General features: G+C 40.3%; 1 protein-coding gene across 6 annotated transcripts in view; it reads right to left on the reverse strand.

Moving 5' to 3' along the window:
• dym (dymeclin) overlaps positions 1-27,944 on the reverse strand; it is a 543,859-nt gene that overhangs the window by 456,657 nt on the left and 59,258 nt on the right. For all 6 annotated transcript variants that reach the window (XM_043718287.1, XM_043718196.1, XM_043718546.1 and 3 more), the window contains 4 exons: positions 11,852-11,904; positions 11,136-11,229; positions 3,933-4,066; positions 1,537-1,609 (listed from right to left, as the gene is read on the reverse strand). In XM_043718287.1, the coding sequence (XP_043574222.1) occupies positions 1,537-1,609; positions 3,933-4,066; positions 11,136-11,229; positions 11,852-11,904 (354 nt within the window). The remainder of the gene's footprint in view (positions 1-1,536; positions 1,610-3,932; positions 4,067-11,135; positions 11,230-11,851; positions 11,905-27,944) is intronic.

The following is a 27,944-nucleotide window of genomic DNA, read 5'->3' on the forward strand; positions in this document are numbered from 1 at the left end:
AAGAATGATCTGCTTTATTAACCGTGCTCTTCACCTTTCTTGCCACATTCAATGATCTGGGCACATATACATAAGAACGTAAGAAATAGGAGCAGGACTAGAACACCTGGCCCAAATCTGCTTCATCATTCTACACGATCATGGCTGATCTTTTCGTGGACTCAGATTCACTTACTCGTCCATTCACCATAATCCTTAATTCCTTTACTATTCAAAAATCTATCTTTGCCTTAAAAACATTCAATGAGATAGCCTTGACTGCTTTACTAGGCAGGAAATCCCAGATTCAGAACTCTGACAGGTTCATAGTTTGGAAGGATAGGGTAAGTGAAAATCTTTGATGAAGGATACCACATCAGTAGTGAGTGGTACACCACACTTTGGTGGGAGGAGGAGAATAAGGTAGCAGTTAGAGTGGTTTTGCAGTACAGAGTGAAGATAGTGTCACTTAACCTCAAGTACTCTGAAGTCTTCCTGTGTTGATGGGATGGCTCCAAATCATGGTCATGAAATGAGCTCGTTGGCAACTTCAGACCTGGCTGGCATAGCTTGAGCTCAGTTCCTACAGAAAGAGAACAGCCATCCTGTCCACTATTGCCTTCATCAGGAACTTCAGCGAAATGAATTTCTATCAGCTACCTCCTGAATAATTCTTCACACACTGAAACTGTGATGCCATCAACTGAAGACAACTCATACATTTCTCTTCCCAGGAAGAAAAGATCAATGGTAGGTCCTTATGTGGCATCTCTCTTTCTCAAAAATCTTTTTAACTTTTCAAGTTTTATGTCAACACTTCCTCAATTTTGACCTCAGCAGTTCAAGTCGACTAAATCAAAGCCACACAAAACATCCTGAATACCATTTTCAACTGACTGTCAGAGGGGGTGCATTTTTAGCAGAGTTCTTGCCCAAGACAGAAAGCAAGCTCTTCAGAACTTCTTTTCAATACAGGTCTGAAGAAACAACATCTGATCTCAAAACATTAGCTTGCTCTCTCATCATGAATGCTGCATGACCTGTTGCGATTTCCAACATTGGTTGTTTTCAGTACAGATTCCAGCATCTGCAGTAACTTTGTTCCTTAGAATAGGATCCCTACAGTGTGGAAACAGGCCTACGGCCCAACAAGGCCACACCAACCCAGACCCATGCCCCTATGTTTACCCCTGACTAATGCACCTAACCGACAGATCGCTATGGATAGTTTAGCGTGGCCAATGCACCTAATCTGCACATCTTTGGACTTGCCTTCTTGCCTAAAAACTGGTTTGAGATTTCCTAAATGATTGTCCATAACAAAGACAAGGCAGGTGTTAACCACATTACTCTAGATTGGACTTTAACTCAAATCTGGGAGCAAAAGGCTATTATTAAGTCAATGCTCTGCCAAATTCACCAGGTTACCTCTAAACAGTATAGAGAAAAGACAATAGTGTAAACTGCATTGAAATGACAGCTATTACCACATATTACAGGCACGTTAGGCAAAACATATAGTTTTAACTAAATAATATATTAGCAAGGAAAACTTACAATAAAGGTAATTCAATAATGAGATGTACTAGAGTACAAATTAATTCTTCCAGGAGATCTTCTGCCTCAGCCCCTGAAAGAAATTTTAGTAGCATATAAATATAAAAATGGCAATAAATCATTGCATCTATTGCGTTTTTATACACTCAAGGGGATCACTGGCTCGGCCCCAGTTGTCTCTGACAGGTGGTGGTAAACTCCCTTGAACCACTGCATTCTATATGCTGTAGATATACCCAAATTATCATATGGGAGGAAATTCCAGATTTTTAACCCAACACCAATGTTACTAAATATTTCCAAGTCACTGGCTTTGAGGGGAACTTGAAGATGGTGGCATTCCCATGTATTTCATGCTCTTATCCTTCTCAGGGGTAATGGTCACAGGTTTGGAAGGTGTTAACTAAGGATCTTTGGTGAATTTCTGCAGTAAGTGAACCTTGAAGATGACACACTGCAGCTACTCAGTGTCAGTGGTGGAGAGATAGGATGTTTGTGGATGCTGTGTCACTCAAGCAAGACTACTTTGTCCAGAACGGTGTCAAGCTTCTCAAGTGTTGCTGGGAAATGTAGCTCACCAGGCAAGCAGGGGGTATCACACTCCTGACTAATCCCTTGCAGATGGTGGACAGGCTTTGGGGAGTCAACCATAGCATTCCTAGCCTCTGACCTTCTCTGTAGTTCAGTATTTGTTTGGCCGGTCAGTTTAGTGTTAACTCAATGTTAACATCCAAGACTTTGATAGTAGGGAATTCAGTGATGGTAATCACACTGAATGTCAAGGGTGATGGTTAGATTGTCTCTTATAATCTAAATGCAATCATTCTTTGAAATGCATATATTTCATCAACAAACATAACTCTCCCATGATCCTACACTGCGTGCCCTATCTGTCCCTATCCAGATTCCACATATCTGTGCTCCAAAAGCAGCAAAGTAATTCAGAGAGGTCAGCTTATCATTTTTAACCATATAATAATTCTCTCAATTACTCTCTCAGAATTGCTTTTGTAACTATTGTGATGTTAATTAACTGTGATTAGTACAAAGCTAAGACAATGCAGACTAGGGTATGTGAAGTTTGATCCACAGTAACACCAAGTTAAATGAAGAGAAAGTAAGCAGGTTTCCTGCAAGTGCTGCTAGAAAGTGCATGGCTGCACTTGTCAGGGTTGACCAGGTTGAGCTCTTCATGGTCAGATCAATCCTGGCACTTACCATTCATGTTTATATAGTAGTATCTACTTAAGAAATTTGTTCCCAGAGTGGTGGGTAGGTGGCGGGGGGAATCATCTCATTATCTGTGAAATTATGCTCCAGCATGAATTGGCAGTCTCAAGAGAGATCAGAAGAAAACTGCAAATTTTGTACTGATTTTTTTCTCAAAGTGAATTTGAATATTAAACAAATACTGGTCCCATTAGAGATCATATTGAGAAGAGGGTGGTAATTGATTGGACCATCTTTTCCATCTTAGCAGCACAAACTTCAAAGGAGGAAAGGAAGGAGTCTCAAAATTTGAGCAGCTAATTACATTCAGCTTCTTCTCCACTAACAGGGTATAGCTGTGAAGCCACGAACATGCTTTGCTGATCACATAAATAGTAATGATGTCTCATTTTCAGGTCAGTGCCATACCAGGTTTATACACTATGTTCCAATGACTGCCAGACTGTATGAAGCAACACATCCCACTGACTATTCACAGTAGACATCATCCTCGACCAGACCATGTAAACCTCAGAACAGAATGCCCATCATAAGACAGATTCTGCTATTGGAAAGCATTCATCAAAAAAATCCAGACTGTGTTAAGAATTAAATCAATAAAGCACCATCAGTCAAGCTTACATGGTGACGCATTTATTCATGCATTAGGCTACCTTTATCAATAAATGATCCCAATTTTTTGAAGGCAAAATGAATAGGTATACACATTGCAACGTCTCATTGTTAATAAAAAGGTTAGGGAGACTGCCAGTCTCTGCTGTAAGCCCATTAGAACACCCTGACCTGGTCTGAGAAATAAGATTGATAGTTAACTGCTCTTGTTGTATATCTATACGAATGACAGCCCAATCAATCAGCACCCTCTTCGCATGGTGATATTATTTAGCAGCAGCCAGTGATTCTTAGGTATGAATCCAGATTTTCTGATGGGGCAAGATCAGGATCAGCTTTGGGGCTGTCCATGATTGAATAAGCTACAATTACTCACTCTAAGGCCAATGAATACCACGGCAAGTAAGAATCCCAGGCAAATCAATGTGAGAAAATTAGAGTAACTTGTATATAATGCAATATATATATATATATAGAGAATTAAAATTTAATAACTTGACCAATACTCAGTTAACAAAAGAACTTTGTGTTTGTTTTTCCATTGTTTTGCATACCATAAGATAATGGTGGTCTTTCTTGATAAGTAAAATGAAGCTGTAGCTCCTCTTCGGATACTTGGCTGACAAACACTTTCAATAAACAGCGAATGATGAACAGGGCATTGTGGGCCTGCCAAATAAACAGCTGGCTGATGGGGAAAAGAAAAATAACAAACACAAGACAAGATATGAATTTGCAATTTATAACCAGCTGGATTTCCAAAAGGCATTTAATATCACACAATTGTTTTGAGAGAAAAGTTACAACTCATGGAATAAAGGAGACAATAGCAACTTGAATGTAAAATTGGCTGAATGATAAGAAACACTAAGTAACACGATTCATAGATTTTCTTTTGATTCTTCTTATTTAAAAGAAGTGATCGAGAACTTAAGAGTGCAGACAACAGTTTCAAAGTTCGCAAAAAATTGAAGCATTGTAAACAGGAGAAAGATGGTGCTGAATTTCAAAACAACATTGACAAGCTGCCAAGAAGCTGGTATAAGGGGCAAGGATTCACATTTTGGGCCACTGAGATCTCTTCTGGGGTAGAAGTAACCTGTAAAAGGAAGGCGGGTTGCACCTGAATTGAAGGGGAACAATACCCTGGCAGGAGATTTGCTAGTGCTACTCGGGAGACTAAATTACTACTGGCGGTGGCCAAAGACAGTGAGAAAACAGAAAAGACGGAGGCTGGTACAGTAGATAATGGGAGCAAGATAAATGGCCAAGGCAGGCAAAAGCATGGCAGAGAACAAAGTAAGACTGACAAATTAGACTGCATGTACTTCAATGCAAGTCTGACAGATGAGGCAGATGAATTCAAAGCATGGTTGGGAACATGGGCCTAAGATGTCAAAGCTATTACAGAAATGTGGGTCAAGGAGGGGCAAGACTGACAGCTTAATGTTCCAGGGTATCGATGTTATAGGATAGGTAGAAAGGGAAGACATTCCTAGGATAATGTCCAGTGAAATTATATGGGTGGAACTGAGAAATAAGAAACGGATGATCACCTAGTTAGGATGTACTATAGGTCCCCCAGTAGTCAGCAGGAAATTGAGAAGCCAATATATGAGGAGATCTTCCACGAAATGTGAGAGGAGGGCAGCACAGTGGTTAGCACTGCTGCCTCACAGTGCCAGGGACCTAGGTTTGATTTCACCTCAGGCAACTGTGTGGAAATTGCACATTCTCTCATAAAATCTAGGGTTTCCTCAGAGCTCTGGTTTCCTCCCACAGCCCAAAGGTGGGCAGGTTAGGTGGACTGGTTATGCTAAATTTCCCATAGTGACCAGAGATATGCAGGCTAGTTGGAGTGGCCATGAGAAAATGAAAGGTTACAGGGATAGGATTGGGCGAGGAGGGTGGGATGCTCTTCTGAGAGTCAGTGTGCACTCGATAAACCAAACGCCCTGCTTCCACACAGTAGGGACTCTATGATTTTACGATCTCATATCTGCAAGAATAATAGGGTTATAATGACAGGGGATTTTAACTTTCCAAACATAGAATAGGATTGTCAATGGTGTTAAGGACTTAGATCGAGAGGAATTTGTTAAGTGTACATAAAGTTTTTTTTATTCAATATGCATGTGTACCTACCAAAGAAGGAACAAAGATTTGACCTTCTCTTGGGAAATAAGGCAGGGCAAGTGACTGAGACGTCAGTGAGGGAGCGCTTGAGGCAAGTGATCATAATTCTATTTGCTTTAAAACAGTTATAGAAAAGGATAGATCTGATCTAAAAGTTCAAGTTTGAATTTGGAGTAAGGCTAATTTGACAGCATTAGACAGGAACTTTCAAAAGTTGATTGGGAGTGGCTATTCACAGGTAACGTGACAATTGGAAAGTGGGAGGCCTTTAAAAATGAGATAATGAGAGTTCACAGACATTATGCTCTGTTAGTACAAACAGCAAGGCTGGTACGTGTAAGGAATGCTGGATGACTAGAAAAAATGAGGCTCAGGTCAAGAAAAAGGAGGCATATGTCATGTATAGACAGCTGGATTGAGCCAATCTCTATAAGGACAGTAAGAGTATACTTAAGAGGGAAATCAGGAGGGCAAAATGGAACACAAGGTAGTTTGCCATCAAGAGTTAAGGCAAATTCAAAACAATTCTATAAATACATTAAGGGCAAAATATTAAATAGGGAACTACAGACTAGTAAGGCTGATGTCAGTAGTGGCTAAGCTGTTGGACGGGATTCAGAGAGGCAGGATTCACATATTTGGAAAAGGCAAGGACTTATTAGGAATAATTAACATGGCTTTGTGTATGGGAATCATATCTCACTAACTTGACTGAATTTTTGAAGAAATGACAAAGATTGATGAAAGCAGAGCAGTAGACACGGTCTATACGGACTTCATCAGTGAGGCGATCAAAGTTCCATGTGGTAGACAGGTTAGCAAGGTTTGATTCAAAACTGGAGGGCATAGATTTAAAAGGTGAGAGGGGAAAGATTTAAAAGAGACCTAAGAGGCAACTGTATTTCCCCCACACAGAGGATGGTACATGTATGGAATGAGCTTCCAGAGGAAATGGTGGAGATTGGTACAATTCGAACATTTAAAAGGCATCTAGATGAGTATATGAATAGGAAGGGTTTAGAGGGCTATGAGCCAAATGCTGGCAAATGGGACCACAATAATCCAGGATATCTGGTCAGTATGGACAAGTTGGACCAAAGGGTCTGTTTCTATGTTGTACAGCTCTATGACCCTAATGTGCAGGATGAGAGAATAGCACTAAATCTTGCTGCTTAGAGCACCAGTGCAGATACAATGAAGGAATGGCATTCTTCTGCACAATTCTGATATTCTATGATCCAAGATGGCACCAACAGAGGGTGCCTCTTTGCGAGCTCTCTACAGCAGATCTTATTCTTTGTATGTTATGATCTACCTGTACTGCATGCAAAACAAAGCTTTTCACTGTACTTCAGTACACTTGACAATAACAAATCAAATCTCGGAAAATGTGAACAGCATATACCAGTAACAATAAATTAATTTCCATAACTGCTGACAGTTGACTGTAATGATGTACTGCTTGCCAATAAGCTTACATTAGAATAGAATCCCTACAACATGGAAGCAGGCCATTTGGCTCACCGAGTCCACACTGACCTTCCGAAGAGCATCTCACCCAGACATATCCCATCCCTGTAACACTGCATTTCCCATGGCTAATCCATCTAGCCTGCACATCCCTGGACACTACGGGCAATTTAGCACAGCCAAACTACCTAACCTGCACATCTTTGGACTGTGGGAGGAAACCAGAGTACCCAGATGAAATAGGGAGAACGTGCACACTCTATACAGACAGAGTGTTACCCAACGGTGGAATCGAACCCAGGTCCTTGGAACTGAGGCAGCAGTGCTAACCATTGAACCACCATGCCAGCCCAGCATAATTTTTGATGATTCAATATTGTAGAAGTAATAGGTGCATACTAGGACTTCTACTCAAAGTTAGATTAGATTGGATTAGATTACTTACAGTGTGGAAACAGGCTCTTCGGCGCAACAAGTCCACATCGCCCCGCCGAAGCGCAACCCACCCATACCCATACATTTACCCCTTACCTAACATTACAGGCAATTTAGCATGGCCAATTCACCTGACCTGCACATCTTTGGACTGTGGGAGGAAATCGGAGCACCCAGAGGAAACCCACGCAGACACGGGGAGAATGTGCAAACTCCACACAGTCAGTTGCCTGAGGCAGGAATTGAACGCGGGTCTCTAGCGCTGTGAGGCAGCAGTGCTAACCACTGTGCCACCGTGCCGCCCACAAAGTATTTACAAATAGATTTTTGTTTCTTCAATAATGAAACCAAAGGCTAATGATAATTCTATTGGATAACTTAAGTGCCAGTATTGATAGTCCTAAATTGTTTAAATTTTCCACTGTATAATCTAACTATCTTATTAATATCATTTATTACTTTATAAATAAAATGTTATCATCAAGGACACGCCTCACAAAAGCAATTTTTGATTACTGTTAGTAAACATAACCGAAAATATTGAGCACAGATACTACATACAAAATTGAAATGCTCAGTGAATTGGAAAGTGCAGTCAAAGCTGAACATCAATCAATACTTTACTGGAAGGTAGAGCAGGCTCATTGGGTCATATGGTCAATTCCTGCCCTAATTCCTGTGTCCTTATTCTTTTTTCCAGTATGTTTAGAATTATATTATTTTATTTCTAACAATAAATCACACAACATCACAGCTCAGGGGTTTACAGCATTGATCTTATAAAGTCGGAATCAGGAGTTCAGATATTCCAATGGTACTGTCGAAAGCGATGTTGTATATCAAGTACAATCTGCATTTATGCAATAGCCTTGTATGCCAAGGCCAAAGAAAATGATCACTTTTCTGACATGCTAGATGATTTCCACATGTATCATGTGGAGAAAAGATATTTCTCCTAGGTTACTTTAACAAAAAAGCTGGATTAAACAGTTCCATGGCAAATATGCTTCAACCATCATGATATTGACAAGTTGCACAAGAATGGACAATAGACAATGGACAATTTTTACTTTCACTTTCTTCAATATTCATCTCCTCCCTTGTCAATTTTAAGTACCAATAGTCTATCCAAAGGTATCTCCTTATCATTTTGAATCCATTTAGTGACATAATTTCCTCCTGTCACTATGGCCTGCTGGTCATCTACATCCTTGGCAAAGCCAGATGCAAAGTATTAATTTCATTCCACAGCCATGCTCCCTATATCCATGCATACATTCCTTTTGGTGCATAATTTGTCTTATTGCTCTTTTTACCATTCTTTAACTAGTCATGTCCATAGAAGACTCTGGGATTCCCCTTTATGATGGCAGTCAACCTTTCCTCATCATTCTCCTTTGCTTCTCTAATCGACTTTTTTTCACCTACATCCAAATCTTCTATATTCCTCTTGGTTCTCAATTGTATTTTCTGCCAGACAATGGTCATAAGCACCTTTTTATTTATCTTAATTTATATCTCCTTTGTCATGCATGGAACTCTGGATTTGTTTGTCCCCTTTGAGAGAATATGCCTTGACTGTATTCAAATCATCTCCTCTTTGAAGGTATGGATCAGTTACAGATTTATCCCCCAATCTTTTGTTCCAGTCTACCCAACACATCTGATTATTTCTTTCTCTAGATTGTTCATTGCTATTTACCACCATCATCCTTAACTTTACAATACATGATCACTATCTCCTAAATGTTCCCCATTAGTGTTTTATCTCGTTGGTCCACCTTATTTCCAAGAACCAGATCCATCAGTGCATATTTTCTTCTTGGACTAGATTCAAGTTGTATCAAATTATCCTGAACACAATCTGGAATGCTTGCCAGTCTATACTAGAGTAATTAAAGTATTCCATTATAGCTACTGCTTAACATTAGCATCTCTAATTCCCCTGCAGATTTGTTCCTCTCTAGCCTTCTCACTAGTTAGTGATCTATAAATTACATAGAGTGATGTAATTGTACTCTTTGATTGTGTCCTTGAGGACATCCTCTCAAACATTCTCTTTCTCCATTATTGCAATGTACTCCTGTTCATCTGTAACTTTCCAACCTTATTAACTATATAAAAACAGAAGTTGCTGGAAAAGCTCAGCAGGTCTGGCAATATCTGTGAAGAGAAATCAAAGTTAATGTTTCGGGTCCAAAGACCCTTCCACACCAGACCCAAAATGTTAACTTTGATTTCTCTGCACAGATGCTGCCAGACCTGCTGAGCTTTTCCAGCAACTTCTGTTTTTGTTTCTGATTTACTGCATCTGCAGTTCGTTCGATTCTTATAAACTATACTTTATCCATTTACATACATACACAGAAACCCGGATTTTAGACTTCATGATTTTCTCCCTTACTCTAATTTCACTAATTATTGTCTGTAATATTGCTGCATATCTAATCATTTTATGAATCCTGCTTTTTTTCTAACATTCTTTCTTGGTTCCCACATCCCTGTCAAGTTAGTTTAAAACTGAACCATCTGCGAGAAACTCGGTACAAGCTCAGTTCAGGTGTAACTAGTCCAGCTTCTACACATTCTATCTCCCTCAGAGCCAGATCTGGTAATCCATGGAATTTGAAGAACTCCTTCCTGCACTCTTTCCAGGTGTGCATTCATTTGCCTTACCCTTCTATTACTGTACTCACTTGCACATAGCATTGGCAGTAACCCACAGATTACTATATTTAATGTCCTGTTCACTAATTTTCAACCTAGCTCCCTAATTTCTGATTGCAGGGCAACATCCCATTCTCGTCTAATTTGTTAGCACTAAGTGAACCACAACTGCCAGCTATTCAATCTCCTACAGAGTAGTACAGGAAGAATACGTAATGTCACTGAGACCAACAGTTCACACAGCACAAGATGGTGCTGATAGGTTGGCAAGTGGTTTGTGATTGCTAGAGGCATTGGCATAAGGCATCATGGAACAGTTTACTGTCAAACTTTTATTTAAATTTAAATAAAATTTAAATAAAATTGCCTTTTCTAACAAAACTTAAGATTCTATATTACCAAGTGACTACTTAACCCTAACTCCTTTCTTCTTTATAGACTGTAATTAGCTCCCTTTCGACAAATTTCTGCCAGTTCGAGATGCCATTTTCTTCAGTTAATGTTGCATAAACCTACTTTAGATTGCTTGGTTTTCTCTTTTTCAATGTTCAAAATATCTTTGACTCAACAAAAACAAATTATAGCTTCACAGAAGTGAAAACTAAAATCTGTACTTTCTTCAGTTTCAGAAAAAGATTCAATTAATAATACAATATTATCCCACACGTTAGAAACTCATATTTATTGAAATAGTTGTAGACTTTTCTCTACAATTTTAGAGGTGTTTGGTGATGGTGATAGGAAAGAGCAAACACTGCCAATGCCATTAGTGGAGAGGTTGGCTGGCTCAACTCTATAAATCTTCTGTTCTCAAGAAAGATGGAGGTTAACAACAATTTAGCAGCAAACTTTGCACGAAATACTGTGGATCAAGACATGTACATCAACCACTACAAAATCCCTGTGTTCTCTTTAATGTACAAACCTCGACAAAATTTTGATTGAACGGTTTGGAAATTAAGTTCGTTTGAGGGATACCGACAGCAGTAATAGAATGCATCAATCTTTATTTGAAAGGCTGGTACATTCATAATATTTTTCTGACTTACTCTTGACATTCAGCTGAGACCTTCAATTCATTAGTTCGACTAAGGAAAATCTTAACAAGAGCTTGAAAGTTTTCTGTCCGAGGATTGTTCTCAACTGAAACAAAGATAAAAATTCAGCCGAAATGGTCAAGAATATGCAAGATATAATATTTCAAAATAAAAACAAAAAGGTGCTCACAGATTTATAAATATTCGATATTCTGTTTGCGCCATAAACTTATTTTTGCTCATTTAAGTGACAGCAAATGAAAGTTACATTTTCCTCAGTTTAATAAAGATATTTGATTAATATTATTTTTAAAAATAGCACCATACAATAGTTGACAGTGTAGCAGACATTGGCCCTGTCCAGTATGCTGGTTAAATGATGGTTTTACTTACACTAAACTAAACTAAGAAAGTTGGCTTCATGAGCAGTTAAAGTCTGCATATATGCTTTCTGACAGAGGTTAGTAGTGAATGTGGATCCTTGAAACTCTATTGTCACTGCCCTTCTCTGAAACTGACATGCTTGGAGCTTCTACAGCTGCTCCAACTGAAATCACTTAAATGCACAGTAATGATGCCATTTGAACTCTTCAGGATGACTATATCACTGAAACTATATCCCCAAAAGGGAACCAGTAAATTGAATTACATTTTTGTATATACTGTCATCAAGAATAAATGGAAAGTTATCGAAGAAGAGAAACAATTTAAGATATGAGCATACTTACTTAATGATTTGGAAATCGAAAGTGTTGCCTCTTCCAAGAGCTGTGTATCAGGACTGTAAGAGAAAGAGTATTGCATGATAGTTACACAATTTTGAAACAATTTTAGTGCTGTGAACAATAAGTGTAATTTATAGATACTGTTCAAATGAAGTGAAATATGAATATTGCTTAAAAAGGTGAGGCATGTTGCTGAAGCTCATTTGCTTACATTAATGACAACAAATGCAACAATGTTAAATTTCGAATATTTGGAAGTTTACCAGTTAAGCACTGTGATGATACTGTCCCTTTAACAAGGTTGTGCTGTCCTTGTTTCTTTTCAATGAGACACAGGTTCCGAAATGGCTGACTTCATCTACTTGAAGAAGCTTTTAAGTTTTAAGAGAAAACATCTGTACAATGAAAAGGGGAGTGGCCAGTTCTCCCAGTTCTCTGGTTTGGTTTGAGTTTTAGGATCTGGCTGTTCAGAGCAAGCAGTCAGTCCATTTTGAGGCTGGTCAAAGAAACAGCTACATGTAAAAAGTGTTCCATGCTGAGTCTCTCTGCTATCTCTCTTGTAAGAGCCTGTGCTTCATTTTTCCTTTTTTGCCAAGGGGGGTTTATGGGGATTGTTGCAGGAATTTAGAATAACATCGTTAAGCTGGGATGGTCTGTTCCAATTTTGGATAGGTTAAATTATTCTATATTCTATTCTCTTTTGTGTTTTATTCAGTAATCTTGCAAATAAATTCTGTTTCCTTTAAAACAGAGTAGGTTAGGCCAGCTGATTCACTCCCAGAATATCCACTCTGCTTAAAACAATTAGCAAAGTTAGGTTCTGGGCAGCTTTCTTGAAATATTTTGAGGGGTTCTAGCGTGGTCCATAACAGATTGGGGCTCCTTGCGGGATTTGTTTAATAGTTCCTATTTGGGATTAGGGCTGCTGGACTCAAAGGCAACGAGTGATAGGCGTTAGTGTCTTTTGTTCCAGGTCATAGAGTCAGAGATGTACAGCATGGAAACCGACCCTGCGGACCAACCTGTCCATGCCGACCAGATATCCCAACCCAATCTAGTCACACCTGCCAGCATCTGGCCCATATCACTCCAAACCCTTCCTATTCATATACGCATCCAAATCCCTCTTAAATGTTGCAATTGTACCAGTCTCCACCACTTCCTCTGGCAGCTGATTCCATACACGTACCACCCTTTGCGTGAAACAGTTGCCCCTTAGGTCTCTTATATAGCTATCCCCTCTCACCCTAAACCTATGCCCTCTAGTTCTGGACTCCCTGACCCCAGGGAAAAGACTTTGTCTATTTTCAATGATTTTGTAAATCTCTATAAGGTCACCCCTCAGCCTCCGACGCTCCAGGGAAAACAGCCCCAGCCTGTTCAGCCTCTCCCTGTAGCTCAAATCCTCCAACCTTGGCAACATCCTTGTAAATCTTTTCTGAACCCTTTCAAGTTTTGCAACATCTTTCCAATAGGAAGGAGACCAGAATTGCACACAATATTCCAACAGTGGCCTAACCAATGTCCTGTACAGCCACAACATGACCTTCCAACTCCATGCTCAATACTCTGACTAATAAAAGAAAGCATACCAAATGCCGCCTTCACTATCCTATCTACCTGCGACTCCACTTTCAAGGAACTATGGACTTGAAATCATACAGAACTGAGATTCCAGACAACATCTATGTTGATCTTAGCTGGGCAGTTGTAGGGGTGGCACAAGTTGAAGGAAAAATTGAGGACTGCAGATGCTGGAGATCAGAGTCAAAAAGTGTGGTGCTGGAAAGGTGTGGTACTGTGGTCAGGCAGCATCCGAGGAGCAGGAGAGTCGACGTTTCAAGCATAAGCCTTTCATCACATTCACGGTGAAGAGCTTATGCTCAAAACATCGACTCTCCTGCTCCTCGGCTGCTGCCTGACTGGCTGTGCTTTTCCAGCACAACACTACGTGGCACAGTTGAAGTCAACCTTCCTGAGGTAGAACAGGTAAGTGTTTGCACTTGATGCGGATAACTGGTCCCGTCTTGGAAACTGGTTTCTGCTGAGCACAGACGAGAGCATGATTTGAGGTGGGAACTTGACTGTCAGAAAAAGCTCCCAAGAAGCAGCTCCAAAGGAATTTTGAAGTCTGGCAGCACTGAGGGACTTGCATCTCAGCAAGTGCCTTCAGCTTTGAGCCAAGGGGGAAGTGGGTGGAAGTGTGGACAAGCCCCTGATCTCTCCTCGTGATGCTCTCTTGGGTGCAAAGCTCACCACCTCTTCTTGAAAGTGGTCCCTTTGAAGACAGGTGCAGGCAGCAGCCGCTTGAGTTCCTCCTCTTCACCCCCCCCTCCATTAGCCCTCCCCACCATCACCAACGACATCTGCCAACACGGATGAGGTTGGAGACGATGTGGTTTTGCCAAGAGGCTCCTTCACCTCATCCCAACAACAGTCTACTCACTCTCACTGGATGTCATTTCTCTGCTTTGCAGAGAAGATTTACCAGGATGTTGCCTGGAATGGAGAGGAAGTCGTACGAGGCTAGGTTGAGAGTTCTCGGCCTTTTCTCGTTGGAACGGCGAAGGATGAGGGGTGACTTGATAGAGGTTTATAAGATGATCAGAGGAATAGATAGAGTAGACAGTCAGAAACTTTTTCCCCGGGTACAACAGAGTGTTACAAGGGGACATAAATTTAAGGTGAAGGGTGGAAGGTATAGGGGAGATGTCAGGGGTGGGTTCTTTACCCAGAGAGTGGTGGGGGCATGGAATGCGCTGCCCGTGGGAGTGGTAGAGTCGGAATCATTGGCGACCTTTAAGCGGCATTTGGATAGGTACATGGATGGGTACTTAATCTAGGTTAGAAGTTCGGCACAACATCGTGGGCCGAAGGGCCTGTTCTGTGCTGTATTGTTCTATGTTCTAAGCTGAGGGTGGAAGAGAGTGAGGATGAGCAAACTCATGATAGCCAAAGACCTTGTGAGAAACTGTTTAAATATATTCACGCATTGCCTAAATTTGATTAGAAAGATGTGGAAGCCTCTTTCATCTCATTTGAAAAGGTGGCTAAACAAATGCAGTGGCCAGAGACCATGTGGGTTTGGTTGATTCAAACAAAACTTGTAGATAGAGCTAGTGAGGTATTCGCATCACTATCAGAGGGGGTACCTGATGCGCGTGAGGTGAAGAAAACCTTTTTAAGTACATATGAGCTTGTGCCAGAAGCCTACAGATAATGCTTCAGGAATTGGAGGGGGGACTCTGGTCAAACCTACATTGAGTTTGAAAGGATCAAAAAGTAATTTTGATAGGTGAAGAAAGGCATTAAAAGTAGAGGATACCTATGACACTCAGATGATTTTGGATTTAAGTAGTGAGAACCCACATGGAAGCGCAGAGTTAAACAGCAAGATTAGCAGCTGAAGCAGCTGATCATTACGAGTTGGCCCATAAATCAATGTTTGGCTTCCAAAATCAATTTCAATTGGGATGGACAGAAATTGGGGAAAGAGAAATACTCACATGGAAAGGAAAAGGTAGATCTTGGTAAAGATCATAAGGATAACTTACCACAAGTAAAAAAAAAAACCCTTGAAGGGGAAAGAGAAGTTAAGACGCTCCAGTGTTTTCACTGCAATAAAGCAGGCCATGTGAAATCAGTGTTGGTGGGTTAGGCAAAGCACTGGGAAGCCAAATGTAGGCAAATAGGATAAGCCAATGAATTTTGTTGGAGTGATAACAGAAAGCACAATGGAGGCTAGAAAGCTGCACCAGAACGTACAACCTGGTCAGAGGTTGGTTAAGGAGGAAGTGCCAGATCTTCTTGAACCAAGTAATGTTTACTCACACAGGCCAGGGGCAATAGATAAAGAGGTTACAATGTTAAGAGATACAGAATCCTCTCAATCTGTGATGTTGAATGACGAGGAGATATGTACCTCTGAAGGACTACTGCCAGAAAAGGTATTAGTAACAGGAATTCACAGTGAGACAAGAAGCGCTCAATAACATCAAATGAGGCTAGAGTGTCCAGTGAACAGTGCAGAAGTCGTGGTAGGAGTACTGGACAAACTCATCTCCAGGAATACAATTTGTCCTTACTACTGTGGTTGAAAAGCCAGTGGAAACTCAGGCAACTGAACTACTGCAGGACACATCACCTAAAATTTTTCCCAACTGTGGGGTAATGAGGTCACAAAGTAACCAGTTGAAACAGGAGAGATCAAAGAGAATAGATAAGAAACTTGGAAGTGAAATTAGCAGAAACCCTGTTTGATCAAATGGTTGACACAGAACAGGAGCAGATAGATGACAAAGGAATAAATTTTGTTCAGAGAAATTATCTGAATTACAGCAGAAAGATGAAAAACTAAACCAATTGCATCAAAAGGCAGACACAACAAGAATCCAAATACATCCCTGAATGCTATTATCTTAGAAATGATGTCTTAATGAGGAAATGGAGACCATCACACATTCAGGCAGATGAGAAATGGGCAGACTTCTTCATCAAATCGTACTGCCAGTGGGTTATAGAAAGGCGGTGTGAACTACCAGTAGAGGGTCATTTGGGGTGAGTAAAACTCAAGGTAAAATACAAAACCATTTTCACTGGCTTGGACTATAAGGATGTAGCTGACGTTTGCTAGACACATGTCAGGTAATTGGAAAACCATAGGCAGTAATAAAACCCACACCTTTAACACCTATTCCTGCATTTGAGTAACTTTTTGCAAGAGTCTTAATTAATTGCATAGGACTCATAACTAAAATAAAAACTTGGAATCAGTATTTGATAACAATAATAGATGTGTCTGCTAGATTTCCAGAGGCCGTTCCATTAAGCAATATCACAGCTAAAAGGATTGTAGAGGAGTTACTCAAAATGTTCACTATAACAGATTACCTACAGAAATACAATCAGATCAAGGGTCAAACTTTACATTAAAATTATTCAAGGAAGTTATGGATACCACAGGATTAAAATAATTCAAATCCAGAGTTGCAGGAAATGCTGGAAATGTGGCAGACATTAAAGATCATCTTGAGGGCTTATAGTTAAGATGTTTGGCATAAAGTAATTCCGTTTGTATTTTTGCAATCAGAGATGCACCAAATGAATCAAGTTCAGTCCACTTGAAATAGTTTTTGGCCATAAAGTGAGAGAATTGCTAAAATTAAAGAGAAATTGGTAAGTTAGAATTCAGAGATCACATATTTGGATTACCTGCCAAATTTTAGGGAACAATTAAATAGAGTGGGGCAGTTGGCTGGACAGCATTTGCAACTATGACAGCATACAATGAAACAGGAAGCAGACAAGAAATCAAAAACTCGCAATTTTGCTGTCAGAGATAAGGTGGCTATCGACAAGCGTGATGTGGGTATTGGTGCTGTGCCCTTACAGGAAGACGGGCAAATAGAAAGATCTACCTGGTGTTTCTCCAATAAATTGAACATTCATCAGCAGAACTATTTGACAGTTGAGACGGAGACTTTCAGCTTGGTGTTGGCATTACAAAATTTCAATGTTTACGTTACCAGTAATACATCTGAAACAATCATTTACACTGATCATAATCCATTGAAGTCTGTGGAGAAATTTAAGGACAAAAATTCCAGACTGTTTACATGGAGCTTGTTGGTACAGCCATTCAATTTGAAAATTGTGCATGTGACAGGATGAGAAAACATGATTGCCGACATACTGTCAAGACTTGAACGAGAAATGGTGGCGTTCAGTGGCAGGAGGAGTAAATGGACTGAAACATTGTAGTAGTGCATGTTTGCATGATGATTGTCAACGTAATGTTTATGGGTGCTGTAACGTACTAACAATTTAAGACAAAAGGGGTTTTAAAATGAAGCCATCCTTGAATACTGATGGATGCTCCTTGTTTTTTTTCCCCCAAATGTGTGTTACAAGACATGGGTTCCAAAATGTCTGGCGTGATCGACTTAAAGCTTTTAAGTTTTAAGAAAAACACTTCTACATTGAAGGGGAGTGGCCAATTCTCCTAGCTCAGCTTTTCTCTGGTTTGATTCAGTTTGGGTTTTAGCAGTCTGGCTGTTCAGAGCAAGCAGTCATTCCATTGAGGCTGCTGGGCAAACAAACAGCTACATGGAAGAAGGTGTTTAAGCTGAATCTCTCTGCCATTTCTCCTGTAAGACCATATGTTTGATTTTTTGCCAAGGGGTGTTTATAGGGATTACTGCAGGAATTTGAAACATCATTTAGTTGGGATAATCTGTTGAGTTTTCACATAGATGACGTTATTCCATATTCTGTTCTCTTTTGTTTGTGTTTCATATGGTAATATTGCAAATAAATTGTATTCTTTAAAACTGAGTAGCTCAGCCAGCTGCATCACTCCAGGAATATCCATTCTACACCTGCTTAAAACAACTAGCAAAGTTAGGATCAGGGCTACTTCCTTGAAATATTTTGTGGGGGTCGGCCCTGATCCATAACAAGCATGGCATTGTACTGAGAAATCAACCAGAGAATGGTGGTCACCAATTTTGCAGAGTTAAAACAAGCGCAATTTGTGTTCTTCTGGTCTGCAAATAACAGTACCTTGAGTATTAACACAAATAGCTTCTAGTACATGCTGCAGTGACAACAATGCATGGTTGATTCTCAGTCTTAAATTGGGTTTCAGTTCAAGTTTTCATAGCAAACGTTGTCCAAACACAGTTTCACACCAAATTTTGGACAAAAAGTTTGAGTTTTGCAAATGCACGCTAGTCAAGTGTGGTCAGTACATTACATGTTGCAAACTGAAGACATTTGCTGTTTGATGCAACCTGACAGTCTTTGAGACATGCATCATACCTGACATCACACCAGCAGTGAAATTTAATGCATGTTTCAATTCAACGAAATACGTGACAACCATTTGCAGGTTCATTTCCCAATCAAATAAATATGTCTTATTATTACATACAAAAGCAACTTACCTGTTAATTCACCGAAATCTGGCCACCATTTACAAGGCACAAGTCAGGAGTGTGATGGAATACTCCACACTCAAGAAGCTTGACACCATGATGTCAAGATACAGGACAAAGCAGCCTGCTTGACTGGCACTATACCTACAAACATTCATTTCCTCCAATACCAACTCACTGTTGCAGCAGTGTGGATTGCACAAAAGATACACTATTGAAATTTATAAGTGTCCTAGACAGTACCTTGCAAAACCATGATCACTACCATAAAGATGGGCAAGGACAGCAGACGCAAGGCAACGTTAGCACCTGCTAGTTCCACCAAGCCAGTCACCATCCAGACTTGGAAATCCATCCTTGTTCCTTCAGTGTCACAAACAAAATGCTGGAACTCCTTACCAGCATTGTGGATGTACCTGCAGCAAATAGATTGCAGCAGTTCACGAAGGTAGCTCACCAGCATCCTCTCAATGGCAATTAGGAGATGGGCAATAACTAGCCCAGCAAAAGGGCACAACCTCAGAATGAATAAAAATAAATCCAAACAGAGGATGGCAGTTAACAGTCAAATCATTAATTGCTGCATTGTCCATGGTAGTATCTCTACCAGAATCCATTTGCCAATTTATACTCTGAGAAGAGTGCTAATGTATGCTTTCCCACAAATTGTCCTGATGAGTGGAAGATGAAAAGCTTTGACAAAATGCAACATTTTTCAGCAAAGTTCTGTAAGAGAAATGGCCATGTTATTTAAGAAACAGAACTTTGTAGAATTAGATTAGAAACATGAATAGACTAAATTTGTTATTACTTTGTCACAATTATATGCCACACTTTTAACATGAATATTAAATTTCATGTGAACATTTCAATAGAATGCTCTTCATAAATATTTATAATGCAGTATCCAATGTAATTATTAACACTATTTTCATGATCATCCAATAAACTCACTGAAAATACTCAAACAGTCATAGATAGACAGCATGGAAACAGACCCTTTGATCCAACTCAACCATGCCGACCAGATAACTGATAAAAATCTAGACCCATTTGCCAGTATTTAGCCCATATCCCTCTAAACCCTTCCTATTCATATACCCATCCAGGTGCCTTTCAAAATTTGTAATCTCATCAGCCTCCACCACTTCCTCCGACAGCTCATTCCATACTTGCAACTCCACTTTCAAGGTAATTACAAAATCCTACTGTACAAATTAAATAATTTTAAAAACATTTCAATACATACATGATTGAATTTTTGTGTGTATTGTTTACATTGAATCTGCTTCTCCAGAAATTTAAAGATGGGAAATTCTATTCATAAATGATGATGTAGTCAGTAAAGTTTGAGCTCCTTAATGTGAGTAAAACCTTATACTGAAAAGAACATTCATCAACTAAATACAGTTAATCAATTTGCTTTTTTTAAAAAAATTATTGTACATTTCTGTTATGAAATGCTTGCAGACAGACAACTCCAAAAACCAGCAGCAGCAACAGCTTCTTCACAGTGAGCATTAAGGCTGATTGAGAATTACGTTTAAAGACAAATATTAATATACTTCTGTCAACTTTTGATTCTGCCTGAATGATTCCTGCCTCATTGTAAATTTTACAATCTAAAACTTGCATACAAAACCCTGGAAACCACATGCAAACAGATCAGAGACATTTGCGTTACAAAAAGTGATTTTGTTATAAATTCTTTACCCATACCAGTATATACAATTAGGAAAACATGTAACCAGGTTTGTGATTTCCTATCTAATACTTTGGATGCTCAAATTTTCCTCTGTGTACTTTGCAAGCATAAAGATTACAGAAGCATAGCATTTAAGGCTAAATCCTGTATGGCAGGAACATAGAAACAAACATTTCTGATAAGACAAGAGGGGTAACCCAAGAACATTGAACAGTCAGCACAATTTTCCTAAGTAGGCAGACGAGGTGTGGAACTGCTGTGGGAGAAGCAGTTGCATCCTCACCCTGCCAAAACTGCTAAGCCCCCCAACCAATCATTACAAGCGGAGTCTCACCTCCTTATCTGTTGCCACAGGTGAGCTGAAGAACTTGCTTCACCTGCTCCCTCCTCCAAGTATAAGACAGACTCCTTCTCAGCACATAATTGCTATGGCATCCCCAGCATTCTCCATGATCCCAGACTCCATGACCTTTCTTCCAAACTTTTCAGATCACAAGACTCTCCTACAATAATCATAGAACATTAGTGTCGACACACCTGAAACCTCTTCCCACTGCTCCCGGAGTCCGAAAGTTCCTTGTATACCAACTCCAATCCAGTATTTCTGACTCTTTCTGAAGTGCACTTAGAATCCAAAGTTTCTTTAGAGAAAATAACTCAGGGCCACAGGTAATATAACATGGAATAACACTGTTCGTAGAATATTTCTACCACAGTGCAAGCAATTTCATAGAACATGTACCAGACTAAACAAAAACAGCTCAAACACTCAAGTCAGGTAATACAAGTGCAGAGATAAACAATATTAATTGTTCAAGACAATGGTTTCTCATCAGACCCCATCAGATATGCTCCTTCTTTTGGATCAGAAAACTGTCATAACTTCATTATGTAAGAAAGGCGAGAGTGCAAAACCAGGGAATCATAGGCCTGACAGCCTGACTATCATCTGACGTAAGGAGGTTAAATTGTATATTTTATTAAAGACAGGGTGACTAAACGCTTTCACAATATCCAGTTGATCGGAAAGGGCTAGCATGAATTCTTAATGCTAGATCACGTCTGGTGAACCTGATTGAATTTTTGAAGTTACTGAAGTAGTGAACAGGGGATTAACTGAATGTTATTTCTACAGACTTCTAAAAAGCATGATATAGAGTCCTTCATAAGAGACTGATGGTTAAAGCTGAAGTACATAGAATTGAGGGCATATTCTTGAACTGGAGGTTGGCTGCGTGCAAGGAGAGTGGAGGTACATAGGACAGATACTTTAATTGCCAAGATGTTACCTGTGACATCACATAAGTGTTAGGTCCTTTTCCCGCGGTTTCACACAAGAGAAGCAATTCACACACACCAGCTTCTGCAAACAGTTAACTAAAACTTGTACAAGCTAGATAACCCCCTTTGACCCTCCGCACAGGCATGCGAAGTAGAGTCAAAATAGGACCTGAACAAAAAAACATATCCCCTTTACACAGGTCAGTTGGCAAAGTTCATAGATACTCTGCCCATTTGGTGCTCCCCTCCCCCTTTCCCCAGTAACCACATTACCCCAGGTACAATGGTAGGAAGAGATCATCCTCGGAGATAATGCAAATGTAAATGCCCTAATCCTGGGGAATTGTTATGCAGATGATTTCCTGACTCCGTCAGTCCCCAAGACAATGTAGGTGCGACATACCTAGCTTTGGGGGATGGCTATGAAAGCATTTCTGAGTGAAGGGGCTGAATTTGATTTAATTTAATAGTAGGGGAGTAGTAGCAAAAGACTGCCTAAATGGAGTGGGAGTCATCCATATTCCTACATTAATTTCATCCCCACCGACTTTCAGGATGTTAAGCTAGTGCAGTTTAACCCTTTAGTATTACACTAATGCCCAGAGAGATAGTCTAATTTAATCTTTTAACATTACATAAGGACCATGTTGAGTCCTCAACCATTCTCCATACTTATTGACAATTGATGATGTGATAGAAGGTCACTTATCCAAATTTGCAGATGATAAAATGCAAGCAGCATTATAATTAGTGCTGCTGGAAGTACAAAATTGCAAAGAGATATTAACGCATTAACTTCTGCAATGGATAGTATCTTCCAGATTAAATATTTAACAGCTTGCCCTCAGAGGTTATATCTCATGACACTATTTCAAAAAGCAGAGGATATGTCCCTGGTGTTCCGGCCAATATCGATCTCTCAATCAACATTACAAAACAGATTATCTGATTGGTATCACATTACTACTTTTTTGGGAGCTTGTTGTGTGCAGATTGGCTGCCATGATTCCTATATTACAGCAATGACTACACTTCAAAAGTACATGACTAGTTTTAAAGCGGATTACCTCCGTTACTACTGGCTAGTGAGAGTAGGAATAGGAGGATAGAGCAGATGAATATATGGCTGAGGAGCTGGTTCAGGGGAGAAGGGTTCACGTTTCTGGATCATTGGAATCACTTTTGGGGTAGAAGTGACCTGTACAAGGACAGACTGCACCTGAATTAGAGGGGGACTATTATACTGTCACGGAGATTTGCTAGAGCTGCTCAGGAGGATGTAAACTAAGAAGGTGGTGGGGTGGGAGGGTGATACCAAGGAAAGAGATCAGTCTGAGACTGGTACAATTGGAAAAAGGAGCAAGTCAAAAACAGTCAGGGCAGGCAGGAACAAAGCAGAAAATGAGGTAAAACTGATAAATTGAACTGCATTTATTTCAACGCAAGAGGCCTGACAGGGAAGGCAGAGGCTGACAGAGGAGCCTCATTCCTCTGAAGGGCATATACCAGAAACGTCAATTCTCCTGCTCCTCGAATGCTGCCTGACCTGCTGTGCTTTTCCAGCACCACATTCTCCACTTTGCTCTCCAGCATCTGCAGTCCTCACTTTCTCCTGGCAGCATAATGTTCCAGGATACAAATGCTAAAGGAAGGATAGAAGGGCTGTGGCGTTTTTTGATTAGGAATAACATTACAGCTGTATTTAGGGAAGATATTCCTGGGAATATGTCCAAGTTAGTTACTTGGGTGGAACTGAGAAATAAAGGGATGATCACCTTATTGGGATTGTACTGCAGGCACCCCAATAGTCAGCAGGAAATTGAGAAACAAATTTGTAAGCAGATCTCAGTTATCTGCAAGAATAATAGGATGGTAATGGTAGGAGATTTTAACTTTCCAAACATAGACTGGGACTGACAGAAAGTGAGGACTGCAGATGCTGGAGATCAGAGTTGAGAGTGTGGTGTTAAAACAGCACAGCGGGTCAGGCAGCAACCAAGGAGCAGGGGAAATCGATGGGAAAGCAAATCTTAGCAGGAATTATACACTTAATGGTAAGGTCCTAGGGAGTGTTGCTGAACAAAGAAACCTTGGAGTGCAGATTTATAGCTCCTTGAAAGTGGAGTCGCAGGTAGATAGGATAGTGAAGGTGGCATTTGGTATGCTTTCCTTTATTAGTCAGAGTATTGGTCACAGGATATGTGGAGGTCATGTTGTGGCTGTACAGGACATTGGTTAGGCCACTGTTGGAAGATTGCGTGCAATTCTAGTCTCCTTCCTATCGTGAAACTTGAAAGGGTTCAGAAAAGATTTACAAGGATGTTGCCAGGGTTGGAGGATCTGAGCTATGGGGAGAGGCTGAACAGGCTGGGGCTGTTTTCCCTGGAGCGTCGGAGGCTGAGGGGTGACCTTATAGAGGTTTACAAAATTATGAAGGGCATGGATCGGATAAACAGACAAAGTCTTTTCCCTGGGATCAGGGAGTCCAGAACTAGAGGGCATAGGTTTAGGTTGAGAGGGGAAAGATATAAAAGAGATCTAAAGGGCAACTTTTTCATGCAGAGGGTGGTATGCGTATGGAATGAGCTGCCAGAGGATGAGGAGGAGGCTGGTACAATCACAATATTCAAGAGGCATTTGGATGAGTATATGAATAGGAAGGATTTGGAGGGATATTGGTCCGGTGCTGGCAGGTGGGACTAGATTGGGTTGGGATATCTGGTCAGCATGGACGGGTTGGACCGAAGGGTCTGTTTCCATGCTGTACATCTGTATGACTCTAAGATACAGAAGCTTGAACACAGGCACCAACAGGTATAAGAACAGCTTCTTCCCTGTTGTCAGACTGCTGAATGGACGGCCCTAATTTCGAATCGAATGGTGACCTTACTTTGTGCACCGCCTATGGAACCATAACCTTATATGTGCAGTCAGCACTAATAAACTTAACCAGAGGTATCACAGCTTTTTCTTACTATTTGATCAAAAATTGAGAGATGCATATTTAACAGGACATGTCACAGAACAGCAAAACGAAAATGGAAGAATGGTCAATTTTCTTAATTTTATGATGCAGAGGCCAGTTGTAACCCATACCACCTTTCTGGCCAAGATCAGCGAAGGATAGACTTGGGACTGAACATTCCTGATCCATGCAGATCCACTCCAGAAGGGGCAATAAATCCATTAATGAGCAGTGGGCTTGGTATTTTAATATGTATTTCATTCAACATCTGAAATTAGAGTCAAAGAAAAGGAAAGCACTCACTCCATAAGATATAAATTCAATTATACTTCAATAAACAATGATTTTTTTTGGGGGGGGGGGGGGGGGGTGAAAGAATTGTGCACGCGCGCGAACTCCAGGCATTAAAATAATCACATGTCCTCGAGTGTATGATATCATTTGATACTAACCAACAATAACAAAAGCGGCTGTTGTCAAATGTTTCAAAAGTAGCTCTATATATAATATAAATGCTAGCTGTCTGTCAGAGGTAACCCAATCTTGCAGCTCAGATGGCAAATTGCTTGAGATTTAGTCCAGTTTGTGATGTTATCTGAACTCCTCGATTAGATTACAGACTTTTAATCCCCTCCCTAACAACCATCTAGTATTTATCCTCAGTTTACATAACCACCAGTTTTCTTGCTATTTATGGCCCACAAATGCGTGAAGTTTTCAAATGGTACTCAGCTTCCAATAACAGTACTGTATCATTTCAAATATATTTATTAACATTAAGACATTTCCTTAAAGTGATCAGTTCAACATTTGGAGCTGCACTAAATTCAAAGGAATGCATTATTTAAAACTTTCATAAAAACTGTGCAAATTAAAATAAAACTGCAAATACTTAATTGTTCAGTTGATAATGCATATTTCTAAGTGATTTGTTTTTGAAACGGAATTCAGCATTGCAGAATATTGGACACGTAGCTACATGGGAATTATTTGTGGATTTCTCAATTCAAACTGCCTCCACCAATACGGAGTTTCACATTCATGAGTCCATGGCATCACCTAAATTTGCTTTTTATTCATCTGTCAGATGTGGGCATTGCTGGCTGGCCAGCATTTATTGTTCATCTAGTTTTTTTGAGAAGGCTGCGGTGAGCTGCCTTCTTGAACTGCTGCAGTCCACCACCTGCTTTGGGTTGACCCACCATGTCATTAGGGAGGGATTTCCAGGATTTTGATCCAGCAACAGTGAAAGAATGGTGCTATATTTCCAAGTCAAGGCGTTAAACGGCTTGGAAAGGAACTGTCAGATAGTGGTGTGCCCATACATCTGCTACCCTTGTCCTTTTAGATAGAAGTGATCTATCTGAAGAACTTGGTTGAATGTGTGTGTGAATCTTGTAGATAGTATATACTGCTGCTACTGAGCAATAATAGTGGAGAGAGTATATGCTTGTAGATGTAATGCCAATCAAGCAGGCTATTTTTTTCCTTGATGGGGTCAAGTTTCTTAGTGTTGTTGGAGCTGCATTCATCTAGGCAAGCCAGGAGTATTCCATAACACTCCTGACTTGAGCCTTGTAGATCGACAGGCTCTGGGGAATCAGGAGATGAGTTACTCACCACAGTATTCCTAGCCTCCAACCTTCTCTTGTAGCTACTCAGTTTATGTGGCAAATCCAGTTGAGTTTCTGGTGAATGTTGATAGTAAGAGATTCAGTGTTAACACCATTGAATGTCAAGGGATGATGGTCAGATCGTCTCTTATTGGTGAACCTATATCTTATGATCATTGCCTGGCATTTGTGTGGCATGAATGTTACTTGCCGCTTGTCAGCCCAAGGCTGGATACTGTCTAGATCTTATCGCATTCGAACATGGACTGCTTCAGTACTTGAGTCATGAATGGTGCTGGACATTGTTCACTGTTGATTGCACACTCCCACTTCCGACCATGTGATGGAAGGAAAGTCATTGATAAAGCAGAAGATAGTTGGGCATAGGATACTGTCCTGAGAAACTCCTGCGGAAATGTACTGGAGCTGAAATGACTGACTTCCAACAACCACAATCATTTTCCAATGATATCTGCAATGCTGAGGACCATTGGAGGAGACCATAATTTATACATCCAATAGAAATATGCAACACTTAAATCAGTGCATTAGAATCAGTGGCAACTACTGTATAGAATAATTTCCAGTTAACTGAGAAATAAGTAGACTGTTAGCTCCATTGTTTTCTAAATAATCCAACTCTCCCACTTACTCGTAATCACCTTCAATTACATCACACATTGCATGCCAATAGGTTTAAAGTTAGGCAGAGACAATGAGGAAAACAAAGAACAAAAAAAGAGATGTACAGCAGAGGAAGAGGCCCTTCAGCTCTCCAAGCCTGTGCCGATCATCATGCCTAACTAAACTAAAAATACCTTCTGCTCTTATTTTGTCATTTCCTTTTATTCCCTCCCTGTTCATGTAGCCATCCAGATGCCTCTTAAATGTCATCAACATGCCTACTTCCACCACCTCTTCTGGCAGTACTTTCCAGACTCCTACCATACTTTGCGTTAAAAACTTCCCTCACACATCTCCCTTAAAACTTTCCCCCTCTCACTTGGAACCTGTGCCCCCTTGAAATTGAAACTTCAACCCTGGGAAAAAGCCCGACTATCCACCCTACCTATGCCTCTCAATTTTGTAGACCTCTATCAGGTCTCGTCTCAGCCACAGTCTTTTCAGTGAAAACACAATCTTAGTCTTTTTAACTTTTCCTCATAGCCAATTCCCTCAAGACCAGGCAACATCCTGGTGAACTTTCTCTGGACTCTCTCCAAAACTCCCACATCCTTCTGGTAGTGTGGTGACCAAAACTGCACACAAAATACTCTAAATGCAGCCTAACAAGGGTTATATATAGCTGCAACATGATTTGTCAACTCTTGTACTCCATGTGTCAGCCAATGAAAACAATCATGCCAATACCTTCCTAACTCACCTTGGCCACCTATGTTGCCATTTGTAAGGAACTGTGGACATGCACGCCCAGAGCCAAGTGCCATTTGCAACATAATCTACATCTAAATTTGATCCTCCAAAAGGAATTACCTTGTTTATCTGGATTAAACCCCATCTGCCATTTGTGTGCCCAAGTTGCCAAGGTACATCCTGTGGTATCCTTTCACGGTCGTTAGCACTATCAGCAACTCCA

This window comes from Chiloscyllium plagiosum, chromosome 1 (assembly GCF_004010195.1).
Source record: "Chiloscyllium plagiosum isolate BGI_BamShark_2017 chromosome 1, ASM401019v2, whole genome shotgun sequence".
Classification (NCBI taxonomy): domain Eukaryota; kingdom Metazoa; phylum Chordata; class Chondrichthyes; order Orectolobiformes; family Hemiscylliidae; genus Chiloscyllium; species Chiloscyllium plagiosum.